This window comes from Lepidochelys olivacea (assembly GCF_965140295.1).
Source record: "Lepidochelys olivacea isolate rLepOli2 genome assembly, chromosome: 4".
Lineage (NCBI taxonomy): Eukaryota > Metazoa > Chordata > Testudines > Cheloniidae > Lepidochelys > Lepidochelys olivacea.
The window spans coordinates 119,082,196-119,098,112 of NC_140414.1; the positions used below are offsets into that span (position 1 = coordinate 119,082,196).

Genomic DNA, 15,917 nt, shown 5'->3' on the forward strand with positions numbered 1-15,917 from the left:
TCAAAGGAATCGCTTCTGAGTGCAGCATCTTTTCAGTCTCTCCCTGGCACAGTTTCCAACAAGGATGGGGCTTGCCGGTCTGATCTTCTTACTCCCTCTGCTGAACATTTTTGTGAGAGTAGGTTTGAGAGATGATTTTTTTGGATGCCCAGTGGAGCTTCTAGGGCCATGCATGGAGGGCATCCTGTGCCAACTGATCTGGGAGAAGGTTCTGCTTCTGTACCAGTCCCAGCTGCAGTTATGTGAGGAATCCCGTTTATAATCCCCTGTTGTCAGTTGCTCATCACTATCTGAAAATCTCACATTTTGTGGTGGAAAGTTTCTATAGCTGGTCTCGGCCCAGTGATGAATTCTTCTGAGTAACATTCAGTGAGTCATTATAGGTGAATATATACACACACATACACACACTTTCCCCATTTTAACTAATTTTACTGTTTTAGTTTCTGCTTGCACACAACTCAAAATAGCTAAGCCCTGACATGCCCACTCTGTGTTCCAGCCTACCCAGCCTGCACCGCATCCCCTTGGCAACACTGAGTGTCATTCTAAATATAAGATGAAACAGTAGGTGAATAGACAAAATCTCTCTGTGCTTCAGTTCCCTAAATGCAAAATGGGGATAATAGAACTTCTGTTTAGCTCAGGGCTCTTGTAAGGATAAATATATTAAAGATAGGGAGATGCTTAGTTGATATGGTACTGGGGGGCCATATAAGTAGGCTTGATAGGTTATATATGCTCCTGGGAGCTCAGGGTGCATTATACCTCTCTCCTGCATGATCCTCCTAAGGTTTTTGAATAATGCACCTCTGCACAACTCCCCATGTGGGGCTGAGACTTTGTCCCGCAATCCAGCCTTGTTATCTTTAATATAATCTGTACAAATTTCAAGAAGGATTAGTTTCAGTGTATTCAATGCATATTTAAAATAGTGACTATGTTTTGAACTATATGAATATATGTTTCGCTATTTCAAAAGGGCAGTGGAATTTATGAATTATAGTACTAGATGGAGCAGACAAGTCAAATGTTTAATACTTTCATAATTTTATTTTGTTTTTCTGCCAAGTCTATCTGTAAATGATCCCTCTTAAAGAAATATTATTGTTAGCACAATGATATGCCTGACACCTGTGCCCAAAAGCTGTCATTAATTAAAGCACAGTTGTCAGAGTTAATTGTTCATTGTTGCCTTGAAATGTGTATTTCCTGATGAGTTTGCTCAACAGTTTGCTAGACAGGTTTTATTGTGTAATCAGTGATAACCACCATAAATCCTCCTCAGCTATTGTGAATAAGTGCTAATTATATAATCAGATTGTCCATGTGCCATCAAGGCTGGCTAACGGCAATGCACTTCATTCTGAGCAACACAAATGGCTGATCAACTGTCTGCAACAGGTGCAGAATTTGTCAGCAGATTTGTTTGGTGTAGAGAGAGGGGATTTGTGATGTGGTGCCTCTGCTAAATGCTCATGTGGGTATAAGTATAGTTTAATATTTTGAGAGGTTATGAGGTTTTCTTTTTCCAGAGTATTTAACACCAGGAAGAGATGCTAGACAGACAGCCCTGAAGAATAGAATCCTCAATTTATCTACAGACCAGGTACATATAAGCAAGCTTCTCCACACTCTCTCATCACTATGCCTCAACCATGTTATAGAAGAGCGGTTCTCAAACTTTTGTATTGGTGACTCCTTTCACACAGTAAGCCTCGAGTGCAACCTCCCCTTATAAGTTAAAAACACATTTTTTAATATATTTAACACAATTATAAATGCTGAAATCAAACTTTGGGCGGTGGAGGTTGACACCTCGTGATCCCGACAGAATAACCTCATGACCTTCCGAGGGCTCACAACCCCCAGTTTGAGAAACTGTTCTAGAAGAGCCATCTGTAGGGTTGAGAGGGTAATTCACTCTTCATGGCCCAGTCAGTCCCTGGCTTCTCCACTAACATTCATCAAGGGTGTCAGATGTTGAAACTACTTCTAAGTGTTAAAGGGTTATTGGGTTAAAAACTCAACAATGAAATAATGGTCTGAAAAATCTTTCACAATCTATTACTGCCACTTTTTGGGAAATTTTCCCCAAGGGAATAGTGTATCCTAGATACACAAATGTTTCAAATATCAAGAATGTGTTGCTATACTTAATGTAAATGTTATAGTAGAATAGTACAGTGGAGATGTAAGTCTGAGAGCTATATTTCACTTGAAGGGGGCAGCCATTGGGAAGGATGGCATGGTACAGAAATGCACTAACCCCATGTAAGCAGTGTCAGGATGAGCTCCACCCTGACATCTGGTGGTGAGGTGTGGCAAGTTGTGGAAAAGAACTTCAGGGGCCGATCTCATTTGCATAGGCACACCCACCACGCCTAGAATGAGACCATAGCTGCCCAAATGGTCACTTTGGCTGCTGTGGGATCCCCAGTGTCTCTGTTATTGGGGCAGGAAGAATAAATTGTTATTACCCTGATTATGGGAACTGTGCTTGGAACTGTACGTGGCCTTTTGTTACGATGGAGGGATTCACCATCATCTAAGTAGCACTCGCTAGGCAAGGGTCATGGGTTCCAAAACTGTGTGAATGGAGAGAGGCTGGGGACAAGTATTAATGCTTGGTGGCATGGGCCCCTTGGTGAGGGCCTTACATGCTAATTGCACTTCCTCCTCTCTCCACTGTGGAATATCAGAGCTAATTTTGATTTCATTAGAAGTCTAGTTATAGGCTGCTGAGCTCACTTTGGGCTGACAGTGCACCAGCACTGGGGCTCCCCTATTATAAGCTGAATTCACCTAAGTGCTGAAATCACTGAGTGTTGTGTTAAGTAGTGGGGGAGCCTGAAGATATATTGTGGAGCAGTTTGCGGGACGGCTGGCGAAGCAGTTCGACACGGAGCAGTGTGTGGATGGCAGGAGCTGCTTGTGGGCCGTGGAGCTGAGCGAAGGAGTTTGTGGGGCGGCTGGCGGAGCGGAGCGCAGCTGAGCGAAGGAGTTTGTGGGGCGGCTGGCGGAGCGGAGCGCAGCTGAGCGAAGGAGTTTGTGGGGCGGCTGGTGGAGCGGAGTGCAGCTGCGCGAAGGAGTTTTGTGGGGCGGCTGGCGGAGCGCCGCTATGGAGCTATGGGGCGGTCAGCTTCAGATCACGTAAGGTGCCTCTTACCCCCGTCCCATTTCCACCCAGGTTGGGAGGTAAAGCTCCGCCGATAAACTTTCGAACTCTGGGGCTGCCCTGACCAGGGACAGAGACTTTTGGGGCATTGGACTTTTGGGGTTGCTGGACTCAAGAACCAAAGGGAAAAGGGCATGCCCCAATTTGCCTGGGGTGGGGTTGTTTTTGCTCATGGGTTGTGTTATGAATCCGGTTGGTGGTGTTTCCCCAACATAATGCCACATTGTTTCTCTCTGTTATTAAAAGACTTTTGCTACACTCAGACTATGTGCTTGCGAGAGGGGAAGTATTGCCTCTTGGAGGCGCCCAGCGGGGGTGGTATATATTTGTCCCAGGTCACTGGGTGGGGGCTCGAGCCGGTTTGCATTGTGTTATTGGAATGGAACCCCTAGATATTGAACCCGGCCCTTGTTGCTGCCGACTCTGACGGGCAGAAGGGTTACACCCATAAGAATTCTTGGACAGAATACGCCCTACACTCTTAATATGTAGCAGTGTGTAGGCAAAACTAAAGACAGATAGACAACAATAGAAATCATTTGTTGAAAAAGAAAAGCAATTCTTGGCTCTGCTGATTTTCTTTCTCTTCCTTATTCTCACAATGCAAGTATGTTTTCATAGAGAAACACTTCTGAAATTATTCCACTTTTCTGACTATTCTAATCCACGTGAAAATCTCTTAATAGATGACTCATTTTAAGTATCCAGTCCATGATTAACCAATGTGTGTAATAGAATTAAGAACATTTGCCATCAGCAATTTTATTGTTCATTACCATTTTGTATTATGACATAATATGTACAAAAGCCAATATAATATTAAACTCTCCAACTGTCTTGTCAGAAATAACTGAATTAAAGTTATTGATGTAAGTCTGAATTAATTGCAGTAACTACATATCAGAGTCCATATTTCAGGAAAGCTCCAGCTCTCTTCCTATGTGTTATCAGAGTAGCGCAAAGGGAAGAGAGCCAAGGCCACCCTCTAGCCCTAAGTCTTCAGTTTCATATAGTTACTCCTGAATCTGATTATCATGACAGCAAAAAAGAAATATAAGAAAACTCTTACCGTTTATAGTACTATGGTATGTGTGCTTGGAAATTGTATGCTACAAAGAAGTCACCGTCAATTTCAGAAGCTAAAGCAGCGACTACTTATTTTGGGATCTTCCTGTCTGTCTCTCTCAGTGGTGTCCAAGCTATGGCGTGGAGGCCACTTTGTAGACTGTGAGGGTGACTGTTTGCTAAGAAGAACATTTTATATTTGATTCTGAACTGAAACCGTGGTCCCTGAGCTGTGCCTGGTGACTTTTAAATGGAAGAGTTGGAATTGGCCCTGTTGCTGCCTCTTCCCCAGCTACCTCCCACGGCCTCTCCTGCAGCCTCAGAAGTAGGTCTGGGGGGAGCTGGAAGTGCTCTGAGAGCTGCTATCTCTTGCCTGCTTCAGCTGCTCAGCAGCTTCCCTGCTGGCCACCTGCTGCAATGCTGGGTAGGGCAATGAGCGTAGTTCTGGCTTTTCTGGTGCAGGCTTCCCTTCCAGGCTCTGAGAGAACAGGAAAGAAGCTCAGTTGGCTGTGCCAGAGCCTCAGGAAGTGCCTAGCAATGGAAGGCCCCTCACACAACCAGACAGGGCAGCCTGAGAGACGGAGGAACAGAGGAGAAGCTGTAACTGATTGATTGTGTGTCCCTGCCCTGGTACACTTCAGAGTACCTTGTGGGCTGCTGTAATTGTATCATTTGGCAGCAGTCTTCTAAGAAAAACATTCCCACTGGGGATAGCCAGAGCACAGCTGTTCCAGCCACTTTTCCTTCCCTCCTCCCACACTCCCCTGTGTGCCAGGAAGAAATGGCTATGGCTCTTCCCTATGTATTCCCTACTCCAGGGAATCCCCAGCAGGGGACTTGCAGGTGGCTTCTGTTCCCTTTGCAACACCTGCGCTGGTTAAAGGGAGCGGAGCCGGGCTGAGAATCTGACCCAAAAAATGTATTGCGGCCCTCTTGACCTTTCTGAAACAATATGTTTGGCCGTCAGGCTGAAGAGGTGGGAAGCCAGTGTGGGCAGTATGTGTGTTTGTGTACAGTAACCGCACCTAAAATATCATCTCCTTTCTTTCATTTATTAGTGTAACAGCCACAGCAAGGTTTTCTGGTAACATACAGTGTTTGTAGACACATTTATACTATATAGTACTCTATACAGTATATACACATACTCTTGTTCAGTATCATACACAGTTTAGGAATGATTTAAGCAATGTGGAGTATTGTGTGTTTCACTGTACACTATTGGGGCAAAGTGTGCAGTCTGCATGGTCAGGATCACTTGCACACTGAAGCAGCTGAACTGGCCTGTGATAAGACAAAAAAGAAACCCAAACATTAGTGGCTGTTTTGGATGTATGGTGTCATAACTCTATTGATCATTAAAAGCAGTTATCAAGTGCCACATGGAAGTCAAAGTACACGTTACATAGTTCTGAGTCCATGAGATCTCCTTTCTTAAGGTGATATAAATTTCTGCACAGACACAGCTAGGATGTTTTCTCCTTACTGCAGTCTACCACTGATGCTTTTTCAGTAACACCTCTGAATAAATTTCAAACATACTTAGACTTGTGGGTTTGAAATTTCTTCACTGAACCAATTTTTTGACTTATTAACAGAACATCATGTTGACTGGCTGACAAAAATAAGGATCATCCATCCATGCTATACTTGCTGTAAGTATTAAAAACCAAATGTGCAGCTGATTTAAATCAGCATAGCTCCATTTACAGTGGCTTCAGTGGAGCAATGCTGATTGCCAGCAGCTGAATATCTGGTCTGAAGAGTTTTACTGTACATTGAAAATACTACTACTTGCCCCCATTTCACCTAAAGTGGTCTAGTTAATTGTCGGTGTTGCTTTGGGCAGCTGGTTATTATTGATTGAGCTCTGATAGAAGCCCTAAATCATTATTGTCTTCCACCTTGGGGGGCCACTTCTGTAACCCACCAGTGAGTGTGTTACAGGTCCTCCTCTCCGCAAAGGATATGAGTTGTTACAGCCCCCAACTACAGATCCTTGTTCTGTTAGCTCCAGCCATTGTAGTTTAATCCCCGGTGTTGGCCAGGGTTAGATTTACATGGGAACAAAGTGGATGCAAAATACTAAGACTCTCATTTGGCAGCATTTTACATCACAATAGTATAAATGACTCCACAAAGTGCTTATGAATCAGCCCCAGTAATGCATATTACAAAGAGGAAGAAATGGCTTTGTCTTCCAGAACGTTAAAATTTTAGTGCCAGATGATGCATTTGTCCAGTCATCCTCCTTTGCAAGCCAGTTAAAGATGACTAAAATTTAAATTATAAAACTCCCAATGGTTTATTGAAATGATTGTTTACTCAGGAAATATTCTAATCAATATACAAGTTCTGCTCTAAGGAAAGTTCTTCTTGATAAATAAGAATTATTCTTGTTCCTAGTTAACAACTTCACTCCCAGGACAGCACTGTCACTACCAAAAAATATTTCCTCCATTTGGATGAATCTGAATCAATATTAGAGAGTCTCAGCCTCTCTTTTTTCCCCCACCATCGCCATGAGCCCCTGAAAATGGATACCAGATTACTTCCATATTCTTCATCATGGCAACTGGAAGCAATGCCATTCCTCGCCAGCAGCCAGCTTGATGACTTGCAGGAATTGCCTATAATTCTTCCTCAAGCTCATGATAAGCATGGGAGAGGATCACTACAGGTAGAAAAAACTGTAGGACCCCGATGCATTCCCACCCTAATATGCACACACTGCAAACATGCTGTTGTGTCTGCAAGTGAAGTGATCACGTGGCTCTTGGAAATTCTCCCACCTTCCCTCCACAATTCCATGTAGTTGGCTGCAAGCAGCTGCAATGTTCAGGCAGCAGCAGCTTTGAGTGGTGCCAGTGGGTCCCCGCCCCCCAGCATGCAGCCTTCTTCTGAGTAAGGGAATTGAGAGAGCAATCATAATAATTAATAATACTTAGCACTTCCAGCTATTGTTTCTCAGGCAAACCCTCCCCAAATAGATGGGCTATATAGCAGGTCCAGAAGGTCAACCAGCAATAAAGGAAGCAAATTCCACAGTCAGAGGCTAGCCCCTCAAAATGCAATGCCCCCGGCAGATCAAATCTAGGCATTATGACAAGTGGGAGCGCATCTCTTGTTTTCTACTGCCACGGCAGAGCGTTAGGGGAGGGATTGACTTTAGTAGCGAGGACTGAACCACAGAGGACTTGAAAGAGGAGCACCCGCAGCTTGAATTTGCCTACAAGTGGATTGGAAACGAGGGCAGTCTTTGGAGCAGAAGTGTAATATGAGTACTATTATGACATCAAACTGATGTCATTTTCACAACGGCCACTGATACATTAGCATAATAAAACATGACCTATTTCCTTCAAAAAATATTCTGATTAGGAGGAAAACTGCCTCATTTTATACAAGTAGACTCCAACTCAAACCCAAAGCAGATAATTACCTATAATTATCCTCACAGGAGACACTCAAGTTTCGTTCCTCTAAGATGCTTTTTAACCTTGTTATAGAGCGACCTGTGCAGGACTCACTGAAAAGAAAAACCTCAGGTTGTTACATGTATCCTGCATGTGTATGAAGTTCACAATTGGCAGACGCAGGTGGATTTTACACTATGCTGCCTCATGCTGTCTGACCACACATTTGGTTAAATGTACCTCACTCCTGCCAGCTAATCCATGGCAGGGAGCCCTACTGCCTCTGTGAAGTCCAGTGGCATCAATGGAGCTCCGGGTGGTGGTGGGGTCTGACCACATGGATCAGGGCCTTACTGAGTACAATTCGAGGGTGACCATCACTCTCTCCTGCAAAAAGTCTTTGCATGGGGAGCTAACTGTGTTGTGAGAAATAATTCAATCCTTTTACACACCGGCAGGGCATGAGGACTGCAGAACTTGCCCATTCACAGCTGCTATTCTAGACCCTGTGCCCTACAGCCTCAGTGGGCTGATCTAAGGCTCACTGAAGTAAATGGACAGCAACGTGATCAGGTCCTGTGTCTGTACAGTGGAGATGGGAGATTGGCGATATATTCATGGATGTAGGTCCCTACTCCAGATCCCTCTCCTGCAGTTGGCCATTCCATCTACAGCTCCCTCTGTGTATCCCTCCCAAAGAGTTTAAGTCGTGTGGAGGACCCTGTGCTGCTCCTCTTCATCAAGGTGAATTTCTCCCTGTCTGAATAAATTCCATTGCTAATTGTTAAATGCTATCCAACACCAGGATTGGTGCTAATTTCCAGTGTGATGTGTTCAGAGCCCACTGATGCATACAACACAAGGCCAAACTGAAAAAAAACCAAAACAGATGTCTGGGTTGGTCCACGAAATACACAAGTGCAGCTATAAATTAACATTTTTTCCCATCACAAACCATGTAATCAGCACTTGTCTGCACACCTGTCAATACATGTTTAGCAGGCAGTTTGCACATTTGCACCTGTGTGTGTATATTTTGCAGGTATAACTTAGTTGTCAGTTTCATGAAATTTGTATGTAAGGAATTCAGAATTCATAGCCAGCGAGGACTGTTCGGATCATCTAGACTGGCCTCCTATATAGCACAGGCCATAGAATTTCATTTTGCAATCCCTGCATGAAGTCCATGATCTAAGGGTGAGTTTCCCATTTGTTAAAACTGGAAAAAACAGAGAAACCTGGTTTCCTCTTGTGAGTCCTACGAACTGTTTGGGAGCTGTCTAGACCAAAGTATTAGCAGCTAACACAGCTATTAGTGCAGCAAAGCACAGGAAGAGCAGGGATTAGAAAAGCCAGGGAAGGAGAGAGGGAGAAGCAAAGTGGTGCTGGCTGCCTCACACGTTCCCTGTCTGTAGCAGCACAGTCAGCCCTCCTGCTCATTTAAGGCTCCAGTGATGTGGAAGTGAAGAAAGTGTGTGTGTGGGGGGGGGAGAGCCCCTGAGTGGAAGGAGATGCAAACTGTAATAAAAAAACATCAATCCCAGTGGCCCAGCATGTGAGACAGATCAGTGAGGTAGCAGGTCACGGGGCCAAATGCAGGACTGCCCCACAAAACACAGGCCAGTTGACAAACAGAAACAATCCTCCTCGTTCATAAGAGTTTCCTGAAGCTGTGGGCTGACACAACATGTGATGTGAATCAAATCAACATTCAGAGCTGACATGCCACAGATGTTAATTGGATAGTGAAGGGGAAACTGCTGTGAGGGTGTTGGAGGGGCCTCAGCACAGGAGGAAAGTGTGGCTCTGGAGGGACTGAGCAGGCTGCCAGAGCATGAGGTAAGAGCTGCTCGGTCTCCGCTGAGGAGGGAAATGTGGGTCATTCTGCTGCTGGGATGCCCCTAGAGAAGGGAGCAAAAGCTATGCTGGTGGTACCAAGTAAGTGTGGACAGTGACCAGTACGATGGGGGAGGGGCATTCAGGGAGGCTGTGTGTCTCTGTCAAAGTGGTCATCAAGCAGTTAACGGTACGAAACTGTAGAAAAACCTGAGTGACTCTGGATTAAGTTTAGAAATGTGTGCAACAAGAGTGATGTAGTGGTGGGAGTCTGCTATAGACCACCGGACCAGGGGGATGAGGTAGATGAGGCTTTCTTCCGGCAGCTCACGGAAGCTACTAGATCGCACGCCCTGGTTCTCATGGGTGACTTTAATTTTCCTGATATCTGCTGGGAGAGCAATACAGCGGTGCATAGACAATCCAGGAAGTTTTTGGAAAGCGTAGGGGACAATTTCCTGGTGCAAGTGCTAGAGGAGCCAACTAGGGGGGGCGCTTTTCTTGACCTGCTGCTCACAAACCGGGTAGAATTAGTGGAGGAAACAAAAGTGGATGGGAATCTGGGAGGCAGTGACCATGAGTTGGTTGAGTTCAGGATCCTGACGCAGGGAAGAAAGGTAAGCACCAGGATACGGACCCTGGACTTCAGGAAAGCAGACTTCGACTCCCTCAGGGAATGGATGGGTAGGATCCCCTGGGGGACTAACATGAAGGGGAAAGGAGTCCAGGAGAGCTGGCTGTATTTCAAGGAATCCCTGTTGAGGTTACAGGGACAAACCATCCCGATGAGTCGAAAGAATAGTAAATATGGCAGCCGACCAGCTTGGCTTAACGATGAAATCCTAGCGGATCTTAAACATAAAAAAGAAGCTTACAAGAAGTGGAAGGTTGGACATATGACCAGGGAAGAGTATAAAAATATTGCTCGGGCATGTAGGAATGATATCAGTAGGGCCAAATCGCACCTGGAGCTGCAGCTAGCAAGAGATGTCAAGAGTAACAAGAAGGGTTTCTTCAGGTATGTTGGCAACAAGAAGAAAGCCAAGGAAAGTGTGGGCCCCTTAATGAATGAGGGAGGCAACCTAGTGACAGAGGATGTGAAAAAAGCTAATGTACTCAATGCTTTTTTTGCCTCTGTCTTCACTAACAAGGTCAGCTCCCAGGCTGCTGCGCTGGACATCACAAAATGGGGAAGAGATGGCCAGCCCTCTGTGGAGATAGAGGTGGTTAGGGACTATTTAGAAAAGATGGACGTGCACAAGTCCATGGGGCCGGACGAGTTGCATCCGAGAGTGCTGAAGGAATTGGCGGCTGTGATTGCAGAGCCGTTGGCCATTATCTTTGAAAACTCGTGGCGAACGGGGGTAGTCCTGGATGACTGGAAAAAGGCTAATGTAGTGCCAATCTTTAAAAAAGGGAAGAAGGAGGATCCTGGGAACTACAGGCCAGTCAGCCTCACCTCAGTCCCTGGAAAAATCATGGAGCAGGTCCTCAAAGAATCAATCCTGAAGCACTTGCATGAGAGGAAAGTGATCAGGAACAGCCAGCATGGATTCACCAAGGGAAGGTCATGCCTGACTAATCTAATCGCCTTTTATGATGAAATTACTGGTTTTGTGGATGAAGGGAAAGCAGTGGATGTATTGTTTCTTGACTTTAGCAAAGCTTTTGACACGGTCTCCCACAGTATTCTTGTCAGCTAGTTAAGGAAGTATGGGCTGGATGAATGCACTATAAGGTGGGTAGAAAGTTGGCTAGATTGTTGGGCTCAACGGGTAGTGATCAATGGCTCCATGTCTAGTTGGCAGCCGGTGTCAAGTGGAGTGCCCCAGGGGTCGGTCCTGTGGCCGGTTTTGTTCAATATCTTCATAAATGATCTGGAGGATGGTGTGGATTGCATTCTCAGCAAATTTGCGGATGATACTAAACTGGGAGGAGTGGTAGATATGCTGGAGGGGAGGGATAGAATACAGAAGGACCTAGACAAATTGGAGGATTGGGCCAAAAGAAATCTGATGAGGTTCAATAAGGATAAGTGCAGGGTCCTGCACTTAGGACGGAAGAATCCAATGCACCGCTACAGACTAGGGACTGAATGGCTAGGCAGCAGTTCTGCGGAAAAGGACCTAGAGGTGACAGTGGACGAGAAGCTGGATATGAGTCAGCAGTGTGCCCTTGTTGCCAAGAAGGCCAATGGCATTTTGGGATGTATAAGTAGGGGAATAGCGAGCAGATCGAGGGACGTGATCGTTCCCCTCTATTCGACATTGGTGAGGCCTCATCTGGAGTACTGTGTCCAATTTTGGGCCCCACATTACAAGAAGGATGTGGATAAATTGGAGAGAGTCCAGCGAAGGGCAACAAAAATGATTAGGGGCCTAGAACACATGTCTTATGAGGAGAGGCTGTGGGAGCTGGGATTGTTTAGTCTACAGAAGAGAAGAATGAGGGGGGATTTGATAGCTGCTTTCAACTACCTGAAAGGGGGTTCCAAAGAGGATGGCTCTAGACTGTTCTCAATGGTAGCAGATGACAGAACGAGGAGTAATGGTCTCAAGTTGCAGTGGGGGAGGTTTAGATTGGATATTAGGAAAAACTTTTTCACTAAGAGGATGGTGAAACACTGGAATGCGTTACCTAGGGAGGTGGTAGAATCTCCTTCCTTAGAGGTTTTTAAGGTCAGGCTTGACAAAGCCCTGGCTGGGATGATTTAACTGGGAATTGGTCCTGCTTCGAGCAGGGGGTTGGACTAGATGACCTTCTGAGGTCCCTTCCAACCCTGATATTCTATGATTCTATGAACTGGGTGACTTCATCCCCATGCTCCACCCCTCCTTTACTTCCTGTTTGGTCAGTGGGGAAGTCCCCTGCCTTCTCCTCCGGTTGTGATGCTGTTGAGTAAAAGCAGTAAGTTTCTAGCCTGCAGTCCTGTCAGGAGACTTTTTGTTGCACTACTAAGTGGCACCTTTACAAAGGCTGGGTGTGGGGAGAGGCAGCAGCATTGGGAGGGGTGAAGGGTGTGTGTAAGGAGGGGTCAGTGCAGGTGTAGAGATATGCTGTTGTGGTTTATGTAGGGTTACCAACCCTGCCGGTGTCGCTGGGAGTTTCCTGGAATCAGGCCCTATCTCTTGGAGGCTACTGATGCCAAACGGGGATATTTTAGGATGCTAAAAGTCCAGTGGCACAGCAGGGGTAAGGCAGGCTCCTTGTCTGCCCTGGCCCTGGGCCGCTCCCGGAAGCAGCTGACATGTCTCTGACCCCTGGTGGGGAAGGAAGGGGAAAGCAGGGGGTCTCAGCGCTTGGGGGGTGGGCAGTGCACAGACTCCACAACTCCTATTGGTCGGGAACTGCAGCCAATGGAAGCTCCAAGGGCGCCACTTGCAGTGCACAGAGCCCCCTTCCCCAGGAGCTGCAGGTTGGAGCCACCCCAGGTAAGCGCCTCCTGGCTGGAACCTGAACCCCTTTCTGCGCTCCAGCTCTGAGCCCCCTCCCACACCCAACTCCCTCCCACAGCTTGCACCCCAAACCTCCCCCTGTCCCAGCCCTGAGCCCCCCCACACCCAAACTCCCTCCCATAGTTTGCACCCTGCACCCCAACCCAGGCTCAGCCTGGAGTCCCCTCCCACAGTCCAAACCCCTTGGCCCCAGCCCAGAGCATGGACCCCAACCCCGTGTCCCAGCCCGGTGAAAGTGAGTGCGGGTGGGAGAGAGCGAGCAACGGCGGGAGGGGGGATGGAGTGAATGGGGTGGTGCCTCGGAGAAGGTGTGGGGCAAGGGTGGGGCAACAGTGTTTTGGTCTGTGTGATCCCACAGTTGGCAACCCTAGGTTTATGGAGTCTCTAGAGCCCCTCTACGGAATTTGTCTGTCCTGTGTGTCACTTGCCCCTCGTGGTTTGATTTTAGAAATCTGGATGTTTTGGGTTCTCTTAAAACAATGTTTATCTTGCTTTGGGGCTGAGCCCTTTGTGACCAGATGAATTCATTTGTTAGAATGCTTCCTGCTTATTCCCAGTCACGTCTCCCAGTTAATGGCCAGACACTCTAGTGGACTTAAGTAGTAAGCAGAGGTCCTCAACTGGTGGAAAGGCTTCCAAGGCTCAATTCTAATCTGTGTACTACTGGTGAAAATCAGGAGTAAGTAAATGGAGTTACTCTGTATTTACACCAGAGCAACTGAGATCAGAGGGCCAGATTCAGACACATTGCAGGCATGCTGTGCCAGTGCATCAGTGCAAAGTGTGCACTCAAGGATCCATGTAAAAGATCCCCCTTGCCGACAGAGGACCCTCACAGGCTGCATCACCTTCCACTCTAAGTGCAAGGTGCATTTCTTTGACTGCCTTCTCTAATATAAACGTACAGGAATGTATGTAATATACAATTAAAATTTCAAAACAAAACACTCTGTCGTATGTACTTCTCCCCCTGTGGAGAGGATGAGAGAGCAGATGAGTGACAGATGTTAGTCATGTCACTTAATGCACTACTGGAAGGTGCTCAGATACTATGGTGATGAGCTCCTTATAAAACCTATATAGAATAGAAATTCTCTGGTGACTTATGGGCACTGTCTGGTATGAATAGTTAAAAATAAACATTTAAATTGTGGTTCTATTATTAAAAATTACTTGGCAAAACATGGCTTCATGGTTACTGTGCACTGATTGCCTCTCAGTGACCTGCAGAGCATATTTGCTCGGTTTCCATGTAAAAAGATGCTTTCCAACTGCACAGATCTGCTAACTCAGCCAAACTGTGCTCTTTATGTCTGAGCACTATACAGATCTGTTGGGCCTCCGTAGGATTGCACAGAAGTAAAGAGGTACAGAATTTGAAGACAACAGTGTTGCGGAGATAACTATATCCAATTGCAAGGCTAACAGAAAGGAAACAGTTTTGCTCTTCCAGAGCTGTATTGGCTCAGCAGAGCTGGCAGTAATAATAATAATAATTTCATAAAAAGTGGTAAAAATCTTACTATTTCTACTAAAGTAAGTAGCTAATTGCATTCAAGGAGCAAAGTTGATGGGTAAGAGAGTGCTATTTTTAGTCATGTTTCAGAATTGCACTGCACTTTAAATTATAGAAACAAAGCATCTCACGCTATTTTGTACTAGCAAACTTTACCTTGGAGGTCCACCGATGTTGTGCATAAGCCAAATCTGCACTGTAGAAACTTTGTCTGGGTCTAAGTTAAAGATCTCAACGCTTCCAAAAATGCTGTAAGAATGCGAGCATGAAAAAGCAACACATCTTAGTTTTAGAACAAGATAAACAAAGTGTTTTCCAGTCACTACTACATACTCATATGAGTTATCGTTATTCCTAATGGAGAGAACGTGTAATTTTCCCATGGGATTTTCATGGACTATTTAATTTGTGGTAAAGGAATTTCCCCCCATTTTCATTCAGCTCTATTGAGAGCCTTTGGAGCTGTTTGCAGAATGAAACAGTCTGAGGTTCTTTCATTCCTAATGATTTTTCTCTTGTCTGGATTACCAGTGCCTCCCACTGCTAAAGGGGAAAAAAAACCTTTCCGCTTGTGCTAACCACAAGTTTCTTCATCCCACAGAGTTAGCAGAGGCAGCACCTCCTGTCAGTCACTGAAAGTATGTACTATCTCTGGGGGAGCATAACCCAAGAAATCCACTCTGAGGGTAGTTATATATGTCGGTTATGTGAGTGTAATATAGCGGAGGAGTTCATTTTGGGCTTACTGCATAAAGTTCTGTGGATTGTGGCCATTTTCAGAAAAAAATCCAAATCAAATGCATCAGAAGATGCATAATAGAATGGCTAGATCCTCAGCAAGTGTAAATTCGCATAGCTCCATAGAAGTCAACAGAGCAACACTGATTTAGCAAAGCTGAAGAAGATCTGGCCCTATAAGTCTCCAGTCTTGCACTGGGATTTACTATCACAGACACCTGCACCAGTACACATTCCCGAAGTGAGTGGTAAGATAGAGCCACAGGCAATGACCGATTAAGTAGATACCTGTTACTTCTGAATGCTCCAGCATCTATTGATCCATTGAGCATCACTTGAACCACACCACATGCTCCTTCTGCAAACTAAACAAAGCAAATGTACATTGTACTTTAGCATTACATGAAACACAGGGTCAGATCCTTAGCTAGAGTAAATCAGCATAGCTCTTTTGACTTCAGTACAGCTGCACAAATGTTTACCAGCTCAGGATCTGGGTTCACTATTTTACCAGAAGATTCCAGTGAAAATAAAAGGCCACATCTTCTGTCACTGGTGCAAAGTTACCTAAAAGCTACGTTGACCAACCGCAACTGGATAACCCCATGTAGGGAGATCCTGTGATGGTGTAAAGCTGGCATAACAGCTCCTGTGCCACAGTTTTCCTGGCTGCTGGTGTAGAGGACATTGCTGCGACTTCCCTGAGCCCTGGC

General features: G+C 45.7%; 1 protein-coding gene across 2 annotated transcripts in view; it reads right to left on the bottom strand.

Moving 5' to 3' along the window:
- Positions 1–5,236: 5,236 nt before the first annotated feature.
- Positions 5,237–15,917, bottom strand: part of CD38 (CD38 molecule) — a 33,453-nt gene continuing 22,772 nt past the window's right edge. The window contains exons 5-8 of one of the 2 annotated variants that reach the window (XM_084627337.1): positions 15,493–15,569; positions 14,623–14,715; positions 7,686–7,772; positions 5,242–5,527 (exon numbers count right to left, since the gene is read on the bottom strand). In XM_084627337.1, coding sequence (XP_084483463.1) covers positions 5,452–5,527; positions 7,686–7,772; positions 14,623–14,715; positions 15,493–15,569 — 333 coding nt within the window. In that variant the 3' untranslated portion in view covers positions 5,242–5,451. Of the gene's footprint in view, positions 5,528–7,685; positions 7,773–14,622; positions 14,716–15,492; positions 15,570–15,917 lie in introns of both variants that reach the window. The other variant, XM_084627338.1, reaches the window with a different exon arrangement.